Source organism: Symphalangus syndactylus, chromosome 4 (assembly GCF_028878055.3).
Source record: "Symphalangus syndactylus isolate Jambi chromosome 4, NHGRI_mSymSyn1-v2.1_pri, whole genome shotgun sequence".
NCBI lineage: Eukaryota > Metazoa > Chordata > Mammalia > Primates > Hylobatidae > Symphalangus > Symphalangus syndactylus.
This window is the reverse complement of record NC_072426.2, coordinates 14620291-14639771: the sequence shown is the minus strand read 5'-3', so window position 1 is coordinate 14639771 and position 19481 is coordinate 14620291. Positions and strand designations below refer to the sequence as shown.

The 19481-nt window shown below is 38.9% G+C and overlaps 1 protein-coding gene across 12 annotated transcripts in view; it reads right to left on the bottom strand.

Moving 5' to 3' along the window:
- The window catches only part of UBE3D (ubiquitin protein ligase E3D), a 273282-nt gene that overhangs the window by 238353 nt on the left and 15448 nt on the right, over nt 1-19481 (bottom strand). For all 12 annotated transcript variants that reach the window (XR_010120439.1, XR_008657032.2, XM_055274161.2 and 9 more), the window contains 2 exons: nt 13606-13837; nt 7584-7653 (listed from right to left, as the gene is read on the bottom strand). Coding sequence is in view for 10 of the 12 variants with exons in the window: in XM_055274161.2 (XP_055130136.1) it covers nt 7584-7653; nt 13606-13837 (302 nt within the window). In the remaining 2 variants the exon portion in view is untranslated. The remainder of the gene's footprint in view (nt 1-7583; nt 7654-13605; nt 13838-19481) is intronic.

Here is a 19481-nt window from a genome sequence, read left to right as displayed (position 1 = left end):
TGAGGTGGTCTCAGATAGAGATGAGGAACTTGTTGGGAACCGGAGCAAGGGTCACTCTTGTTATGCTTTAGGAAAGAGACTGGCAGCATTTTGTCCCTGCCCTAGATATCTGTGGAACTTTGAACTTGAGAGAGATGATTTAGGGTATCTGGTGGAAGAAATTTCTTCCCTTTTTTTTTTGAAAACGGGTCTCATTCTGTTGCCCAGGCTAGAGTGCAGTGGTGCGATATCAGCTCACTGCAACCTCTGCCTCCCAAATTCAAGTGATTCTCATGCCTCAGCCTCCCAAGTAGCTGGGCCTACAGGTGTGCACCAATATGCCTGGCTAATATTTGTATTCTTTGGTAGAGACGTGGTTTCACCATTTTGACCAGGCTGGTCTTGAACTCCTGACCTCAAGTGATCCACCTGCCTCGGCCTCCCAAAGTGTTGGGATTACAGGCATGAGCTACCATACCCAGCCTGAGGAAGAAATTTCTAACCAGTAAAGCATTCAAGAGGTGACAGAGCATAAAAGTTTGGAAAACTTGTAGCTGGACAATTAGGTAGAAAAGAAAAACCCATTTTCTGGGGGGAAATTCAAGCCTGCTTGCATCTTGCATCAGCGTGACCTGGATGTGAAACATGAAGTCAAAGGAGAAATTCAAGCCACTTGCATCAGTGTGATCTGGCTGTGAGACATGAAGTCAAAGGAGATCATTTTGGAGCTTTAAGATTTGACTGCTTTGCTGGATTTCGGACTTCCATGGGGCCCTGCATTCAAGCCTGCTTGAATTTATACTGCTGCAGAAGTTTGCATAAGTAACAAGGAACCAAATGTTAATCACTATGACAGTGGGGAAAGTGACTCCAGAGCAGGTCAGAGACCTTTGCAGCAGCCCCTCCCATCACAGGCCTGGAGGCCTAGAAGGAAAAAATGGTTTCCTGCTGTGCACAGCCTAGGGACTTGGCGCCCTGTGTCCCAGCCACACTAGCCATGGCTAAAAGGGGCCAAGGTACAGCTCGGGCCCCAGCTTCAGAGGGTACAAGCCTCAAGCCTTGGCAATTTCCATGTGGTGACAAGCCTGTGGGTGCATAGAAGTCAAGAGTTGAGGTTTGGGAACCTCCACCAAGATTTCTGAGACTGTATGGAAACGCCTAGATGTCCAGGCAGAGGTGTTCTGCAGGGCCGCAGCCCTCATGAAGAACCTCTGTTAGGGCAGTGCAGAAGGGAAAGGTGGGGTGGGAGCTCCCATGTAGAGTCCCCACTGTGGCACTGCATGGTGGAGCTGTGAGAAGAGGGCCACGATCCTCCAGACCCCAGAATGATAGATCCATGGACAGCTTACACTGTATGCCTAGAAAAGCCACAGTAACTCAACACCAGCCCATGAAAGAAGCTGGGTGGGGCTGTACCCGGCAAAATCACAGGGCCAGAGCTGTTCAAGGCCATGGGAGCCCACCTCTTGCATCAGCATGACCTGGATGTGAGACATGAAGTCAAAAGAGATCATTTTGGAGCTTTAAGGTTTGACTGCTTTGCTGGATTTCGGACTTGCATGGGGCCTTTAGCCCCTTTGATTTGGCCAACTTCTCCCATTTGGAATGGGTATATTTACCCAATGCCTGTATCCCCACTGTATCTAGGAACTACCTAACTTGTTTTTGATTTTACAGTCTCATAGGCGGAAGAGACTTGCCTTGTCTCCAATGAGACTTTGGACTTGGACTTTTCAGTTAATGCTGAAATGAGTTAAGACTCTGGGGGATTGTTGGGAAGGCTTGGTTTTGAAATGTGAGAACATGAGATTTGGGAGGAGCCAGGGACAGAATGATATGGTTTGGCTGTGTCCCCACCCAAATCTCATCTTGAATTGTTGCTCCTATAATCCCCAGGTGTCATGGGAGGGACCTGGTGGGAATTAACTGAATCATGGGGGTGGGGTTTTCCTGTCCTGTTCTTGTGATAAAGTCTCACAAGATCTGATGGTTTTATAAAGGGCAGTTCCCCTGCACACGCTCTGTTGCCTAATGCCATGTAAGACGTGTCTTTGTCCCCCTTCACTTTTTGCCTTGATTGTGAGGCCTCCCCAGCCATGTGATACTGTGAGCCCATTAGACCTTTTTCTTTATAAATTACCCAGTCTTGGGTATGTGTTTATTAACAGCATGAGAACAGACTAATACAGTTTCACTGTCTCATGGTTCTCCAGGCTGTACAAGCAAGCCTCCAGCATTTGCTTGGCTTCTGGTAAGGACCTTGGGAACCTGACAATCATGGTGGAAGGGAAAGAAGGAGCAAGGTGTCTCACATGGCGAAAGCAGGGATGAGAGAGAGAGGGGAGAGGTGCCACACACCTTTAAATAACCAGATCTCATAAACATTCACTCACAATCATGAGGACAGCACCAAGACATTCATGAGGGATCTGCCTCCTGACACAAACACCTCCCACCACACTCTACCTCAAAAATTGGGGATTACAATTTATTATTATAAATTGGGGATTATATTTTATTATTATTTTATTATTTTATGAGATTTAAAGGAGACAAACATCAGAACTATATCACTGACATGGTTTGGATCTGTGTCCCCACCCAAATCTCCTGCTGAATTGTCATCCCTAATGTTGGAGGTGGGACCCGGTGAGAGGTGACTGGATTATGGCAGTGGGTCCTTCATGAATGGTTTAGCACCATCACCTTGGTGCTGTACTAGTGATGGTGAGTCAGTGACTTCTTACAAAATCTACTAGTTTAAAAGTGTGTAGCACCTCCCCTCATTCTCTCTTGCTACTGCTTCCACTATGTGAGATGCCTCACTCCTCCTCTGTTTTGTGCCATGATTGTAAGTTTCCTAAGGCCTCCCCAAAACCAGAAGCTGCTATGCTTCCTGTATAGCCTACAGTACCATATGCCAATTAAACCTCTATTTTCTTTATAAATTACCCAGTCTTGGGTATTTCTTTATAGCAATGTGAGAACAGACTAATACAATCACTTTGCTTCCAAAATACCCTCCTTAAAACTTTTACTTTCTCCACTACCTACCCTAAACCAAACCCACCATGTATAGACAGTAAAGCTGTGGGCTTTTCCTGCCTAAATTGGGAAGATATAAGGTAACAAGGTCCCTCTGCCTCCCCAGGCAAACAAAATTACAAACTTGCTATTCTTTCCCAATACAGTAGCAGTTTTCCACTACTTAAATAGTTCTTAAATTGTTGCTTCACTTTTGTTCATCTTCTAGTGCCCTAATATGGTTCTTATTAATTTTTAAAATTGTCCAGTTTTGTACATGTTTTCTACAGAATAAAATTGCCAATTCTCTTCATGACACTATTTTGGGAAGTGGAATCCTAGTGATTTACTTTTAGAACAGATGTGGATATAGATCTCTTATACCACCCCACACACAAACTCACACATACTGACCTTCTAATGTACTTTTGTATCACACTACAATGTTCAGTTAAGTGAATACTCAGTATTTACATTATTATTACCATAATACTACCATGGAGATGTTTCTTTTCTTGTTCAAACAACCTTTTTTCTTCTTCCTGCAGTGAATAACTGCTTCAATCACTTTTTAGCTAATTCTTTCCATATAATGAAATGGTTTGTCTTGAGATTAGCTGTCACATGTTGATATGGTTTGGCTCTGTGTTCCCACCCAAATCTCATGTCAAGTCGTAATCCCCATGTGTTAAAGTTGGGGCCTGGTGGGAAGTGATTGGATCATGGGGGTGGTCTCTAATGGTTTAACACCATCTCCCCCGTCTCATGATAGAGTTATCACAAGATCTGAGGTTTAAAAGTGTGTGGCAGTTCCCTGCTCTCTCTCTCTCCTGCCCCCTTATGAAGAAGGTGCTTGCTTCTTCTTTGCCTTCTGCCATGACTGTAAGTTTCCTGAGGCCTTCCCGGCCATGTAGAACTGTGAGACAATTGAACCTCTTTTCTTTACAAATTACCCAGTCTCAAGTAGTTCTTTACAGCCGTGTGAAAATGGACTAATACACATCAAACAAATCAAATAATTTATCAATTCCATTTTATAACTAAAAAAAAGAAAAAAAAATCAGCCAAGTATGTTGGCTCATGCCTGTAATCCCAGCACTTGGAAGGCTGAGGCATGAGGATCACTTGAGTCCTGGAGTTTAAGATCAGCCTGGGCAACATGGAGACCCCACTTCCACAAAAAATTTAAAATTAGTCAGACGTGGTGGTATGCACCTGTGGTCCTGGCTACTTGGGAGGCTGAGATGGGAGGATCACTTGAGCCCGGGACGTTGAGGCTGCCATGAGCCATGATCATGCCACTGCACTCCAGCCTGGGCAACAGAGTGAGACTATGTCTCAAAAAAAAAAAAAAAATCTTTATTGCAATCTTCTCTCCCATTTGCTTCAATCTAGGCTGCTATTCTGTAGGCCTGCTGCCCACTCCTTACCCTGGGACTTCCTTATCCTGCTCTCCTTTATTGTACATCTTGTTACCCAATTCCATGTCATCTCTTCCTAGATTGAATGCCTAGTTTCGGTGATTTATATTTTATGGTGAGTTACTAAGAAAAATAAACCTTTGAGAATTGTGTTTTGAGACTTTGTTATTTGCAAAATGGCTTTTATTATTTTCATATTTGACTGATAGCTTGACTGTGTATAGAATTCTGGGCTGAAATCTTTTTCCTTTCAAATTATGAAGGCACTGCTTCACTGCCTTCTAGCTTTCAGCTCTGGTGTTAAGAAGTTCAATGCTATTCTAATTCTTAATCTATCTTATATTAACTGCCTTTTTCCCTCTGCAAACTTCATCCTTGGTGTTCTGAAATTATTCACTGTTGTGGCCTGAAGTGGCTTCCTTGCTATTCCTCTATTAATTACAGTGGGTATTCAGTGGACCCTTTCAGTGAAGAAACTGAAGTCCTAGCTCTGGAAAATAGACTTGTATTTTTGGTATTTTTGTTATTGGATAATTTCCTACATTCTGTTGTCTGTATTCTCTCTTTCTAGAATTTCTGTAAGCTAGATGTTGGTTGTCCTGAAAGGCTCAATTCACTTATTTATTCAACAAATACTTACTGGGTACTCACTATGTGCCAGACATTACACTAAGTGCTGAGATTACAGGGATAGACAAGATAGACAATGTCTCTACCTTCAGGAAACTTAACTGATTACATATATCTTTTGTACTTCTTTTTCTTTCTTTTTTTTTTTTTTTGAGATGGAGTCTTGCCCTGTTGCTCAGGCTGGAGTGCCGTGGCACGATCTTAGCTCACTGCCATCTTCGCCTCCCGGGTTCAAGCAATTCTCCTGCCTCAGCCTCCCTAGTAGCTGGGATTACAGGCGCATGTCACCACGTCTGGTTAATTTTTGTATTTTTGGTAGAGACAGAGTTTCACCATGTTGGCCAGGCTGGTCTTGAGCTCCTGACCTCAGGTCATCTGCCCATCTCGGCCTCCCAAAGTGCTGGGATTACAGGTGTGAGCCTCCGTGCCTGGCCTCTTCTTTAATTTTCAATCTCTGTCTTTTGGTTTTAATTTCTGGCCTAATTCTTTACTTTCATCTTCCAATTCTTTGATTTTTTTTTCTGAAGCTATTACATTTTTAAATTCCACATTCTCTGAATTATGGAAGCAATATTAGTTTATTTCTTCAAGGGCATTTTTTTTTTAAAGATTTTCCTCTGCTGTATACATGTGTTTCTTCTCAGTGCTTTTAATTTGCTTGCTTAATCATTTATTTGCCTTGGTTTCTTTTTTGTTGATTTCCTCAAATATTTGGTGATTCTCAACAATTCATTTCAATTTTAGTGTAAGGCAATGAAATGCTGAGAGAAGTTCTTGGGTATAGGGACAAGGTTTGTTGACTGTTGGATGAGTGAATATAAGCTCTCTCTTTTTTTTTTTTAAGAGATGGAGTCTCCCTATGTTCTCCAGGCTGAAGTGCAGTGGCTATTCATAGGTGCAATAATAGTGCACTACAGCCTCGAACCCCTGGGCTCAAGTGACCCTCCTGCCTCAGCCTCCCAAGTAGCTGGGACTATAGGCATGCACCACTGTGCTCATTTTAACCTCATTTTTGTTGAACAATGACATAACCTCATTTTTGGTTGAATGTCCCCAAAGAATCAGTGTCTACAAGTCTTTTCTCTACTTGGTATTCTTCCATTATTAAAAAAAAAAAAGGGTGTGGGGGAGGTCTTCCAATCTCCAACCTTGAAGATTACAGAAGCAAGTTGAAAATGAAGTGGGAAACCTAGAAGTCTAGTAGCTCTATATATACACTTTGAACCAATCATCCTGCTTCCAGCTCCTTGCCTCAGACTGCCTTCCCTGTCCCCTGCTGCCTCCAAATTCTGACCTGTTTTGGGGCTCTACAGAGATTATTGGCCCACTCCTTATCCAAATGATCTACAGACACCAAAGCTGCAGCTCCCTCCAGGCTGCCAAGTGTGTTCCAAAAAAGTTTGTTTACATCTTTTATTTATGTCATTGTCATCTCGTCTCCATTTCTCTTTGCCTTTGTAGATATACATCTTTTCATTCCTTAACTGACATTTTAACAGGACTTCAGGGAGAAAATAATTTAAAAATCAATTCACCTTATTTAACCAGAGGCTTAACTTTTTCTAAGGTGTTGCTTCCTGGGCTTGCTTTCATTTTCCAAAAATGATGTTAAGGATGGTATCCTTTACTAACTCGTTTTTCCTTTCTGGCTCACTGTGAACAAGTAACTACTTACAAGATTTTGACGATTAAACAAACAAATAAAAAAAACCATCATCTGCCTTCCCTTAAGTACAATTGCTTCATGTAAATCACATCTTCTAATTAATTGTATTAAAAGTAGTTATTCATCATCCACAAGCTAACACAGAATGTTGTAGCTCTCTAGACACTATAAACTGTATCTTTAAACAGCAATGCATTTTAATTATCAGGATTTTCATTATTATATTTTAAAGTAGTATAACAGAGTTTACATAAAATATAATCAATGCTACTGGGAAACAAAAAGAATAAGGGACAAAGTACAAAACTCAGAATGCTTTTCCTTCCATTTCAACAGGTCCTCTCCCATCCCCAGCCCCAAAATACAGCCCCAAGCCAGATGGCAGCCAAGAAAAACAACTTCTCCATCTCTGGGCACCAACTCTTCTGACTGAGGAGTTGTGTTAAGAAAAAAGCTCTGTTTTGTGAGTTACCAGGAAGGTAAAATTAAAAAAAAAAAAAAAAAAGAAGAAGAAGAAGAAAGAAGGAAAGAAAGAAAGAAAGAGAGAAAAAAGCTCCAATTTTCTTAAAATAGGCCCAAGAACAAACTTTATACTATTGCTTTATATCTACAAAGAGGCTATGAAACACTGAAAATGACTCAACTTCTTAATACTTAAAATTCAATACTCTGTACTTATGAAGGTCAAAATATACAACCTTCTTGGTATATTGGATGATATGTTAGTTGGGGTCTATTCTCAAAAGCACCAATTCCACAACATATATTAATCATCTATCTTTCCTATATATTTACTATAACATATCATTCTGGCTTTTAAACAAGAAGCCAATCATTTTGGCTTCTTGTTATGAAATTCTTACCTGATGACACGGTCTCTCCCAACATTACCTTGCAACGCTTACAAATTACTTTGGTATTTGCCTTTGGTTCCTGTAGAACAGAAAAATGTCATTTAAATGTCATTCAGCTTTTCTTAAAAGGAATATATAATTTTAACATAGTCCCCAGAGTATACATTGAACTTTACATTTTATTCTGCCCTCTATGAAATACTAGGAATACATTTAGCTTGTATGCATAATTCACATGCACAGAGATAATTTTTCACGTCTTAAGAAACAATAAAGCACAGATTCACTTTTCCAAAACTAGCCACTTCTTGATAGTCCCAAAGTTGCCAAATAATTTGAATAAGTGCTACCTTACATTTCTAGAAAGCACTTCCAAATGGCCTTATAACTTAGAACAGGCAGATGGTGGGCAACAAAGACAGGGTTGATGACTTGCCTCAACTCATGTGTGTAGAACACAGAAGAATCAGAACTTGAACTCACACTATTTTGACTCCTAGTCCAGTGTAATTTATGTAAAAGTAACCTATAACCCTTAAATACAATAAATGAAAAGTTAAAAATATCTGGTCTGTTCATATACTTTCATTTTTTCCACTTAGGATCGGCACTGTAACTGGAAAGACAGGTAGTGCTCTGGGACAACTCCTGAAACAAACCTAACCTTCAAAAGTCCAAATTCACTATTTGAGATACAGATTAAAATAGCTAGCATTTGCCTAATCAATAAAAAAAGAATGTGCCTTTCGCATCCATAGTTATACCTTTGTTAAAACCATACACTCCTCTCGTCCAGATACACTGTAACAAGGCAGAAGCCATATACAGTGGGCAGGGAAAAGGAGGTTCTGCAACTCTGGATACTCCAGGGTACCTTTCCTGGGAAACCACAGAATAGGTGTAGGCTGAAGTAAAGAAGGGCAGTGACTTCTGATGTGGGATAATATGTGTATTTAATCTAAGGAAAAAAATTTTAACTGATTAATATACATTTAAGTATTTTTTCCTTGGCATAAATAATTTCCTGAAAAATTGCATAAAAAGTACATTTAAACTGAGTTCCATGGATGTGCTGCTAGTAACTGACAGTGCTGATGTTTGAATCTGGGTCTCTCTGATGCTAAAGCTTCTGAACACTATGCTAAGTGTTTTCCAAACAACAGCTCATGTGCCCCATTAGTGGGAACCAATTCATGGAACCAACTCAGTGGATTACAGTGTTTTGTTTTGTTTTGTTTTGTTTTGAGACAGAGTCTTGCTCCATTGCCCAGGCTGGAGTGCAGTGGCGCGACCTCGGCTCACTGCAACCTCCACCTCCCAGGTTCAAGCGATTCTCTGCCTCAGCCTCCCTAGTAGCTGGGATTACAGGCACCTGCCACCATGCCCAGCTAATTTTTGTAGTTTTAGTAGAGATGGTTTCACCATCTTGGCCAGGCTGGTCTTGAAGTCCTGACCTCGTGATCCACCCACCTTGGCCTCCCTAAGCTCTGGGATCATAGGCGTGAGCCACCACCACACCAGGCCTACTGTGTTTTTAAAAAATGAAATACAATAGAACAGAAAATATGACAGTGCTTCAAACACTGAGTAAGTACTGCTTCAAGAAACTTTTATTTGAGGTGTGTTTGTGTATGTGTGCATGAGTGTGTGTGTGTTATCAGATCTTGATGTAAAAAAATATATTCAATGCTGGGCGCCATGGCTCACGCCTGTAATCCCAGCACTTTGGGAGGCCAAGGCAGGCAGATCATGAGGTCAGGAGTTTGAGACCAGCCTGACGAACATGGTGAAACCCCCGTCTCTACTAAAAATATAAAAATTAGCTGGGCATGGTGGTGCGTGCTTGTAATCCCAGCTACTCAGGAGGCTGAGGCAGGAGAATCGCAGGAACCTGGGAGGGGAAGGTTGCAGTGAGCTAAGATTGTGCCACTGCACTCCAGCCTGGGCAACACAGCGAGACTCACTCTCTCTCTCTCTCTCTCTCTCTCTCTCTATATATATATATATATTCAATTAAAGGTCAAAGTCAAGAGCAACAGCACAATTCATATTGGGGTCTTTCTCTATGGCCTATTCTTTCCCCCAGCCTCAAACACATGCAACTAGTAAAAAATCCATAAATGCCCACAGCTCTTCTATTTGAAAACTTCTGAGATGAACCCCTTCATACACTGAATTAACCTTCAGTAACATAAACACTTATTCCATTTTTTCCTGGTCTAGCTGCAGTATTTGGACAGATTCTGCAGCCTTCCTCAAAAGTCTCTGCTGAGGAAACAAAAGCACATATGAACTTCATAAGTCAGTTCAGTCCTGGCTCAAACTTTTATCCAGGCACACTCCCAAAGTGGGCCCCATAGTGTGCCATCTCTGGCCATTGCACTGACATCCTTATCAGGCACATCACAAATGACAGGTCTCAGAGCCTGACCCAGGTGGGAAACTGGATGGGGTCATTCCCATGAGAGGTAAGAGACAGACACAGAAACCTAGGAAGGTGCCAATTTATTCAGGTCCAGGAAGAAGAGAACTCAGAAAGCCAGTATGGTCTACAAAGGGTGCCATTCTGGCAGTTTAATGCTTTCTTACAGTAAAACATACCTGTATGGCTCCAAGTTGGCATTGAAAATATTTTTTAAAGAGTACTATTGTGTACAAGTTAAATCTGATCACACTCATTAAATGTTACCAAAAACTAAGGGCTTTATTAAAAACTAATATTGGTATTGTAATAGCAATGCTTGAAAAGAAAGAATTTTTCTACTTGAAGCAGAAAATTTTTTTCAAGTGCTCTGATATGTACTTCCTTTGTAATTCCTATCACAGAACATCTCATTTTGTCTTTCAAGGGGGCAGGAGAAGTGTTTTTTGTTTGCTTGTTTTTAAAATAAGATTCTACCCTTATCAGACATGGGTAATCAGGATTTAAAAACCAGATCAACAACAACCAAATTACCTTAATCACGTGTGTGGCTCTTGATTCAAACAAACCTATGCTAAAAGATACTTTTAAGACAACTGATAAAATCTGTATATGGCCTGATATTGTATCACCAAGGAATAATTGCTAATTTTATCAGGTGTGATGAGGGTGTGGCTACATTTTAAAAATTCCTATTTTTAGACATAGAGATAAAATGACAAGACTGTTTAGAAGCACTTCAGGAAAAAAAAGAGCAGATGAAGCATACTTAATGAATCCATATTGAAATTCGTAATACTATTCTTTTTATACTTGTGAATACTTACAGAGTTTGACAACACATTCTTCTAAGAAAACAAAAAAGACACACTTATGGATTTAACAAAACAAATTGCCAAAATCAACTAATTATTACTAAGTACTCCAAGAAAGAAAAAAAGGTAAAGATGCTAGTTATCCTTGCTAGCAGTAATATTAATGTAATCAAAGATCAATTTTATTTGCTCTTTAAAAAAGAGTGAAGTCTTGAATAATATTTTGAACCTTATAAAAGGATGAAATGCCATCTTTATCATCCCATTATTATGTAATTTTTTTTTTTTAGACAGTGTCTCGCTCTGTCACCAGGCTGGAGTGCAGTGGTGCAATCTTGGCTCACTGCAACCTCTGCCTCCCGGGTTCAAACGATTCTCCTGCCTCAGCCTCCTGAGTAGCTGGGACTACAGGCCCCCACCACCACGCCTGGCTAATTTTTTGTAGTTTGGGAGAGACGGGGTTTCACCATGTCGGCCAGGATGGTCTCAATCTCCTGACCTCATGATTCACCCGCCTCAACCTCCCAAAGTGCTGGGATTACAGGCATGAGCCACCGCATCCGATCCAAGATGCAAAATTTGTATTACGTGGGTAGGCACAAAATAGCACAAGGGAGATGATAAATGAATACACCAATAGGGAAATCTTCAGCAGGTATCTTTTAAAAATAAGTAGATACTGCTGCAATAACAAAGGTTTATAAAGTATTATAAACTCTAAAAGGCTATGGAAGAAAAGAAATAGTGTTGGGCTTCATGTTTGTTTGTGCTGTTTTTAAAAGCAGATCTTTTTAATTAAACATATTATAACACATAAATTTTGTTTAAAGAGAATCTCTGCTTTGTAATGCATTTTTCTTCACCTATCCTTCAAGGAAATAATAAGGCAAGTTGTGTAATGAAGCAGCCTAACAGTGTGGGAACTCTACAGTGCAAACCTCAAAAACAGACATTGCTGTGGACTAATTAAGTCAATGTATCTGAGACACTGCAGGGCTGCTCAGAGAGGTGGATTAGCCTCGTGTCCTCCCTTTTATTTTCCCTTTGTGTTGTTTCAATTTCTAAGGACCCTTGATATTGTCTCATCAAAAAAATGTTTCCCAAGAGATACCATTAGGATGCTTTGTTACTATGTGACATTTCAAAACCCTGCTAGATGGCTAGACTGGGTGATAGGAGAAATAGGTTTTCAATAGCACAGAACAGCCTTGTTCCCACAGGAGCCTTGAGAGCGCTGTTTACGCAGTCCCTCCAAATTTATGTTTCTACTTTGGTCACAGGCACACTCTTTGGACTGCTACAATATACAATTAAAGAGGGACTTTCATCTAGGCTAACTTGAAGAAAATCTTTTCAACAGCAGCTTGTCATGATAGTACAGAATTTCCCACAGTCTCCTTGATACTAAAACTGTAATGTCTAAAAATATGATGGGTCTTTCTTTAATGGATAAGATAGCTGTTTACTATAAAGAGAAATTCTTGTAAATGGCATCACATAACTGATAAAGACGTAAATGTGAAGAATATATTTCAGCACAGAGTGCTGAGTTTATTTAAAAAGGGAAACACATGGTTTCTCTCATTTAATCTTTCTCTACTACTTTTCTGCTCACAACTTCTAAATATTTTTGAAATGTATAGCTTAATCATAAAGATGAAATTTAAAACACATAAAGTATTAGTATATATTTAGATTAAAATACAAATTTAATTAATCATATTAAATATAACATAAATGTATATTAACTTACTATTTACCTTTTAAAATATAAAATGTAAAGTACTACATTTCACCAAAGTGAACCATATTTAGATAAAGGGATTTCTGTTTACGGTGTAAAATGAGGCACTTAAATAATTTTATCTGACACCAACTTAACCTCCACATTTGACAAATTTCCTTCATCTCCCTCAGAACAGTTCTATAAACTAATTTACAATCTAAGAGCTGCCCACCTACTGCATATTTCCTGCAGTCGCTCAGTTCTTATTACAAAAATTCAATGAGTTCTGAATGAAATTTAAAATACAATGTTTTTGTTCCCACCAGTAATCAGATGTTAAAATGATTCTCTGGGAATGATTTTCTTTACTTTTTAAATAATATCTGTACTGACTGGCCATCAGTGGAACGATTTCTCACATGGGCCAAGCCAATGCCATTGATTTTCTTTTAAAATAAAGTAAAACACTTGTTCTCTGCAGTGAGAGAAAATTGCCTTCTTCCCAAAGCAACTTCTGCAGCAAGAGCCACCTGACCTCACACTGTCAAGCACCAACTCAGACCCTGCAACACAAGCTTTATCTCCATTCCTGGCCTCCTCCATTCCTCTTTTTACTTGATGACATCTCCATTTATGACTTCAGCAGAAGTCTAGACTATGGGCAGAAATAGTAAAATACCTCAGCCTAATAGTATAGTAGATATCCTGGAGCAAGAGAACACTTTTAACTTAAATTAGACTACTTAGGATAAAATGCACACAAATTATGCAATATTGTCCTAAGAACAAAAAAGCAGGGCAGCATTTTGTTTGTAAAATGGTAGCACTCGCAATTCTATGCCTGCAGAGGTTTTCCTCTCCTTATTCTTCCAGGCCCCTGTGGCTGTTTTAGTTTAAAGCCATATGCTCTTCCTGTCTTGATAAAGCAGCGATAGCAATGACAGTTGAAAATAATGAATTTTGGCCTTACAGCAGTCTATGTAACAAGCCCTTAATTAGGAAAAGATTGAAGAATCCAGTATCTAAGACAGCCTCTAAATTAGCATTTATTTTGAAATGATATTTTACCAATTTACGATGGTTGTCAGAAGAAACACAGCACATCTCCACCGAGGATAGTTCAGGTCTTGGCTGCCACAAACTGGTTCTTAAATTCACCAAGAAGAAAGAGTCGCCAATAAAACAGTCATTCTCTTGCGGATGAAGTGGTTTATTAGCAAAGGGGTCAGGATGACAACACCATTCTCCAACTAGAGCTCCCCAGTTCTCACTTGGCAGTGGGAGCACCCTGAGGAGCTTCCTAGTGGAAAGAGGAAAAATCATTTTTCACAGAACAAAATGGAACTAACATTCTCTTAATTAAATGAGCATAAAAGATGAAAGAAACTCATTAACCACAAGGCTTGCAATGCTAATTTTTTCCCCAATTATAAAAGTAATATATACTCACTACAGCTAATTTTGAAAATGCAAGGAGGTATAAACAAGGAAAAGTCATCCTTTATCTCACTACCCAGAGATAAGTAACTAAACATGACAGTGTATTTCTTTGCCATCCGTTCAAAAGATATATCTGTACATATCACACGAAGTTTGAGAATGGTGAATAAACATACTATATCTTGCTTTTGCTGTTTTATTTAGATGACTCCTAATTAGTCCACAATAGTCTATTCCATAAGTACATCAAAACTTTTGAGATCATTCCCTCAACTGTTAGATATTTAGGTTTTGAGTTTTTCATTATCAATAACTCTGTGATGAATGTTCCTGTTAGAATATTTGTGAACATATCTATTTTCCTTGGAAAGAATCTTATGTAAGTGTGAGATAATAAGCACAAATTATATGCATATTTTAAAACCCAACACCTATTTGGTGAATTTCTTTCCAGAAAGGCTGTGCCAATCTATAATTCTTCCACTTACCCTTTTCATAAATGAATACTATCATTTTTCCATTTCTGCATTAGTAATAGGTGAAAGTATTTTCAATGCTGCTTTAATTGGCAACTCTTAAATTACTGGTGAGATTCATCTAGTTTTTCTACTTATAGTCCACTGTGTTTCTTCTGTGAATTGTGATTAGTGACTATTTTTCAGGGTGGTATTACTATGTTCTTATTAATCTGTAAAAATGTGTTCTATATTAAGAGTATTAGCCTTCCACTTATTAACCTGTTACAAGTTTTTTTGGTGTTACTGCCTTTTATTTTGGTTTACATGTCTTAATGGTCAAATCACCTAACAACTTTCTTCTATAATTTCTTCTATTACTATATTTTAATAAACTTTTCATTTTGGAATAATTTTAGATTTACAGAAAACTTACAAAGGTAGTATATTAGTTCCCATATACACTTCACCCAGATGGCCCTAAAGTTACTATTTTATGATACCATGGTAGATTTGTCAAAACTACACACTTCAAATTTCACCTGTTTTTCCACTAATATCCTTTTTTTCTGTTCCAAGATCTAATTCATGATAATACTTTGCATTTAGTCATCATGTCTCCCTAGTCTCGTCTGGTCTATAATAGTTTCTCAATATTTCCTTATTTTTCAGAAACGAGATTTTTGCAAAGATCAGGTATTTTACAGAATATTCTTCAATCTGAGTTTGTCTAATATCGTCTCAAGATTAGGCTGGTGGTATGGATTTGGGGAAAGAATCTCACAGAAGTGAAATATACCCTTCTCATCACATCATATCAGAGAATATATCATATCAACACAACTTAGTGATGCTAATCTTGATAACTTCGTTAAGGTGATATCTGCTAAGTTCCTCCTTCTAACAAAACACAAATACTAGTATATTAATGTACATTCAGATGTTATAAGTTAAAATATTTAAAACGTGAATGCTACTTTTTTTTTTTAACAATTCCCCCATGTTAACCATTTCCCTTTGATTTCCCCAATCAACTGAGTTTCATAAAAGGGCAGTTACAGTTCAGAAGAGGGTACACAATTTATAACTGCAGAAGACAAAGCTAGAAACAAGAAAGGCTGATTTTAGTTTAACATAAGGAAGAACTTTTCCTTTGAAATTAGTATATGCTGCACCATTGGTATCATCAAGGTGCTGAGCCTGTTAAGCATACTGAGAAGTGATTCTTTCAACATACATTTCCTATAAGTCTACTATGAATAAGGCATTCTACTGGCACAAAATATGAACACATACAGTCATCTCTCTTCAAGTACTCATGTTCTAGTAAGAAATATAGACCTATAAACAAATAACAAAAGCACATGTTATAAATGCTGATAAAAGAGTAATGGTTCTAAATTCTTGCAGTGGGGGGGTGGGGCAGTGGCGCCAGGGGGAGCAGTACAGATCCCTTTGAATATTTAAGAAAAGTTAGCCTCTTTCCTCACACGTACATTTCTACAAGCACACAAAATCTGCATATCACTTTAGGGGATTCATGGATCCCCAAGACCAATCCATGAATTCAGGGCAATATACACAAAGTGCTACAAGAATAGATTGTACATAGACTTCAGAGAAGAGGTAATATCTGAGCTGGCCTTTGAAAGATAAATAGTAGTTCTCCAGGCAGTGAAAGGAATTAAGGGCATCATGGAAGAAACAGTATGAAGGTAGATGCCAGATATGTTTACCTTGTCACTGTATTTCTACTGTCTTACATTGCTCCTAACGTATAGCATGAGCTCTTAAATATTTGTTGAAGAAATGAACTAGCGTATTTTGATAACTATAATGTGTGAAGCCCCTGGTTGCGTCTGTTGCACACTGGAATTAAGGGGTTAAAAAACCTTTTCCCTTGCTGCTTGAGGATCTGACCTCTGGTTTAGCCACCTAGCTCTGTTACCCTGGAAACCAGGTAAGAGCTTAGGCATCGACAATATTGCTAGGCAACACTGCTTACGGTAAAAATGATCCTTGCTTGGTAAACTGCATCTGAACCAGGAAGAAATATGAATGAGCTGTAAATGTCTGATAGGATACTTTGGCCTTCCCTGAATGCAGTCTCTTCTTGGGAACCCTACAAACTATATCAAGAATTGTTACAAGAGATCCTGGCTGCTTAAGGCAGGAGGCTTCTTCTGAGCCAGGGCAGCTCCCATGCCTCCCTGATGTGGAGCTTATGCTTTGTACCTGGAACTACATTGTGTGGGGAGACAACAGTCCCCAGAAAGGTATGTGAGCTGTCACTTGTACAAACATGCAGAGCCCCTGCTGAAAGGAATTCTTGACGCTGCCCTGCTGGCAAGCTGGCAAGGAATGTGGCCTGTGGTAGCCTTGTGAGTCCACATGTTTAGTTAACTTAAAAAGACCCTTGATGGGCACTAAACACACCTTATTTCATTTAATGCTCGCAACAACTTTGTGAGACAAGAAATACCATTTTCCTGTACAGAGGAGGAAAGCGAGGCTCAGAAATGTTAAATAATCTGCATTAAGCCAGGCGCGGTGGCTCACGCCTGTAATCCCAGCACTTTGGGAGGCCCAGGTGGGCGGATTACGAGGTCAGGAGATCAAGACCAGCCTGGCTAACACGGTGAAACCCTGTCTCTATTAAAAATACAAAAAATTAGCTGTGAGTGGTGGCGGGCACCTGTAGTCCCAGCTACTCCGGAGGCTGAGGCAGGAGAATGGTGTGAACCCGGGAGGCAGACCTTGCAGTGAGCCGAGATCACGCCACTGCACTCCAGCCTAGGCGATGGTGAGACTCCAGCTCAAAAAAAAAAAAAAAAGAAAAGAAAAAAAAATCTGCATTAAGTTCACAGAATCAGAAGTGATCAGTAATGGCAGGTCCTTAGAATATATTCCTTCCCTGGCAATGCAGAACAGCCATAGAGGAGACTTGGGCAGGTAGGATGGTGGCAAACTGTGTGGGGTGTTCCAGGCCACGCTAAGGGGTAGGGACTTGGTACCTCAGGTGGGTAGGAAGCATTACAGAATTTTAAGCAGAATAACAGGTCAGATTTGAATTTTACCAAGAAGCAGCAGCAGCAGAAGAGGGCAAATAAATTGCCTGTTTAGAGTGGGAGGGAGTTAGGCCTAAATAGGCCCCTGGACTTTCTCCATCATTAAGATCTTTTGTCTCCTGCCATACTGCATGTAGTGCCAATAAACAAACCCTCAATACAGTGCAAAAGACAACAATGTCAAAACCCCCTACATGATCAGGGAAATAAAATTGCACCAAGACTTACAGACATCTGAGAGACAACTCACATTAACACAAAATATGATATTTCAAACTTAATGTGACCACGTATCATGTGAATAAAAGCTATAATATATCCTAGAACCATCTACATAAGACACCAGGAGCAAGAAAGTGCCTAATCCACAAGTCACTGCAAAGATAAAAGAGTTTTCAAAGCAGAAAAAAATTTTTTGATGTTTTGAAGAAAACATAAAACATTTAAGAACAAAAGATTTTAATCATTGCTTTACTGAAAGCATATTTATATAAAACCCTGCAAAATATACTTTGATATGATATACTTCCCAAGAGAACTTTCAAAATAAAATAGATCCCATTTTTTTCAAGGTTAGTTTTTAAGTAGAAACCTGGTGGAGCTCAAACAAACAGTGAAATGATTTCCTGAATTTTCTCTCAGCCTAAGATTCTATAATAAACAGCAACGCAAATTCACAATAAAGTTTCCTAGCTATTTTTAACGTACCATGAGCACAAACTTTTAGAAAACTTAAAATATCCAAATGATATTGATGTTTAATACTTAAACATATACACAAGAAAATGTATGCCCCTTAACTTTAATAGAGGTAAAGAAAAACGAAGAATGTGAAAATAAAGAAACATACATAAGAAAATAAAATTATGTCCCTTAGCTTTAAAATGAACCATTAATCAGTGATAATAACAATGGTAATAACAGCTTTTACAGACTGGATTATAATCAAGTGGACATTAAGAATATTAATAACATCAACTATCTAAAGCTCAAAACATGGCTGCTGGAATTAGATAAATTCAGGTGACATTCTCCGACTGGCAGGCCACAAATCCTATAAAACTAGCTTAGCACTTTAATATTATTACATACATAGTATGATTTGAGCCATAAAAGTATAATTTTATTCCAAAAGTTTGTACAGTGTTACCAATAGTGCAGTTGGTGACTGTACTCTTTTTTAACCTCTTTGTAGAAACGTGACTGTATTCTTGGGAGTAGTTATTTTCAGGTTACAATTGTAGCTGGACTGCCAAGTGGATCAATCAAGTGGTTGGATATCCTGACATCTCATGTTTCCAAAGATCCCATCTTGCTGGTTTCCCTCTAGGGTCTCAATGCCCTCATGAGATCTAGGCTGACACCTAGCACTACCCTGCCAGTGCAGGGAGAACAGGGCGAACCATCCAGAGACCTCGGGAGAGCCAGTCTGTTTCAAATCATCTGAAAATCAAAAGGCTTGAGTTTGAAAGTTTGGCCAACTAATTTCATTCACGTATGAGATGAATTTATTTCTAAAATATATAAATTCCAAACACAAGGACTATTTGGCTGTTTCTGAGACTATTCACAACAAAATAAATTTTCTTATTATTGCTGGATATTAGGGCCCACTAATCTTAACATTAGCATAATAAAAAATTGCATACATTCACACAAATTTTACAGAAAAACTGCTAATCTGGTAAAATGTAAATTGGAGAATTTTATTATAAAGAAATGAGGCATTATTTGGTTTCAAACAACCACAACAAATAGCTAAGAACATGTGACCTTAAATTAAGAAAAAACACTGCTACAATTAGCAGATATCATGTGCCCTGGTGCTAGTAAGTATTAAAAGCCATTAATGAGTCTTACTGTTTAAACTGTCCTCTATATCTTATTTCTATAATTAAGTTGACAAGAACCTTTTTTATTTAAAAAAAAAAAAAGAATAAGCATTGGTCCCACACTATCAAAGAATCATGAATCACCAAGT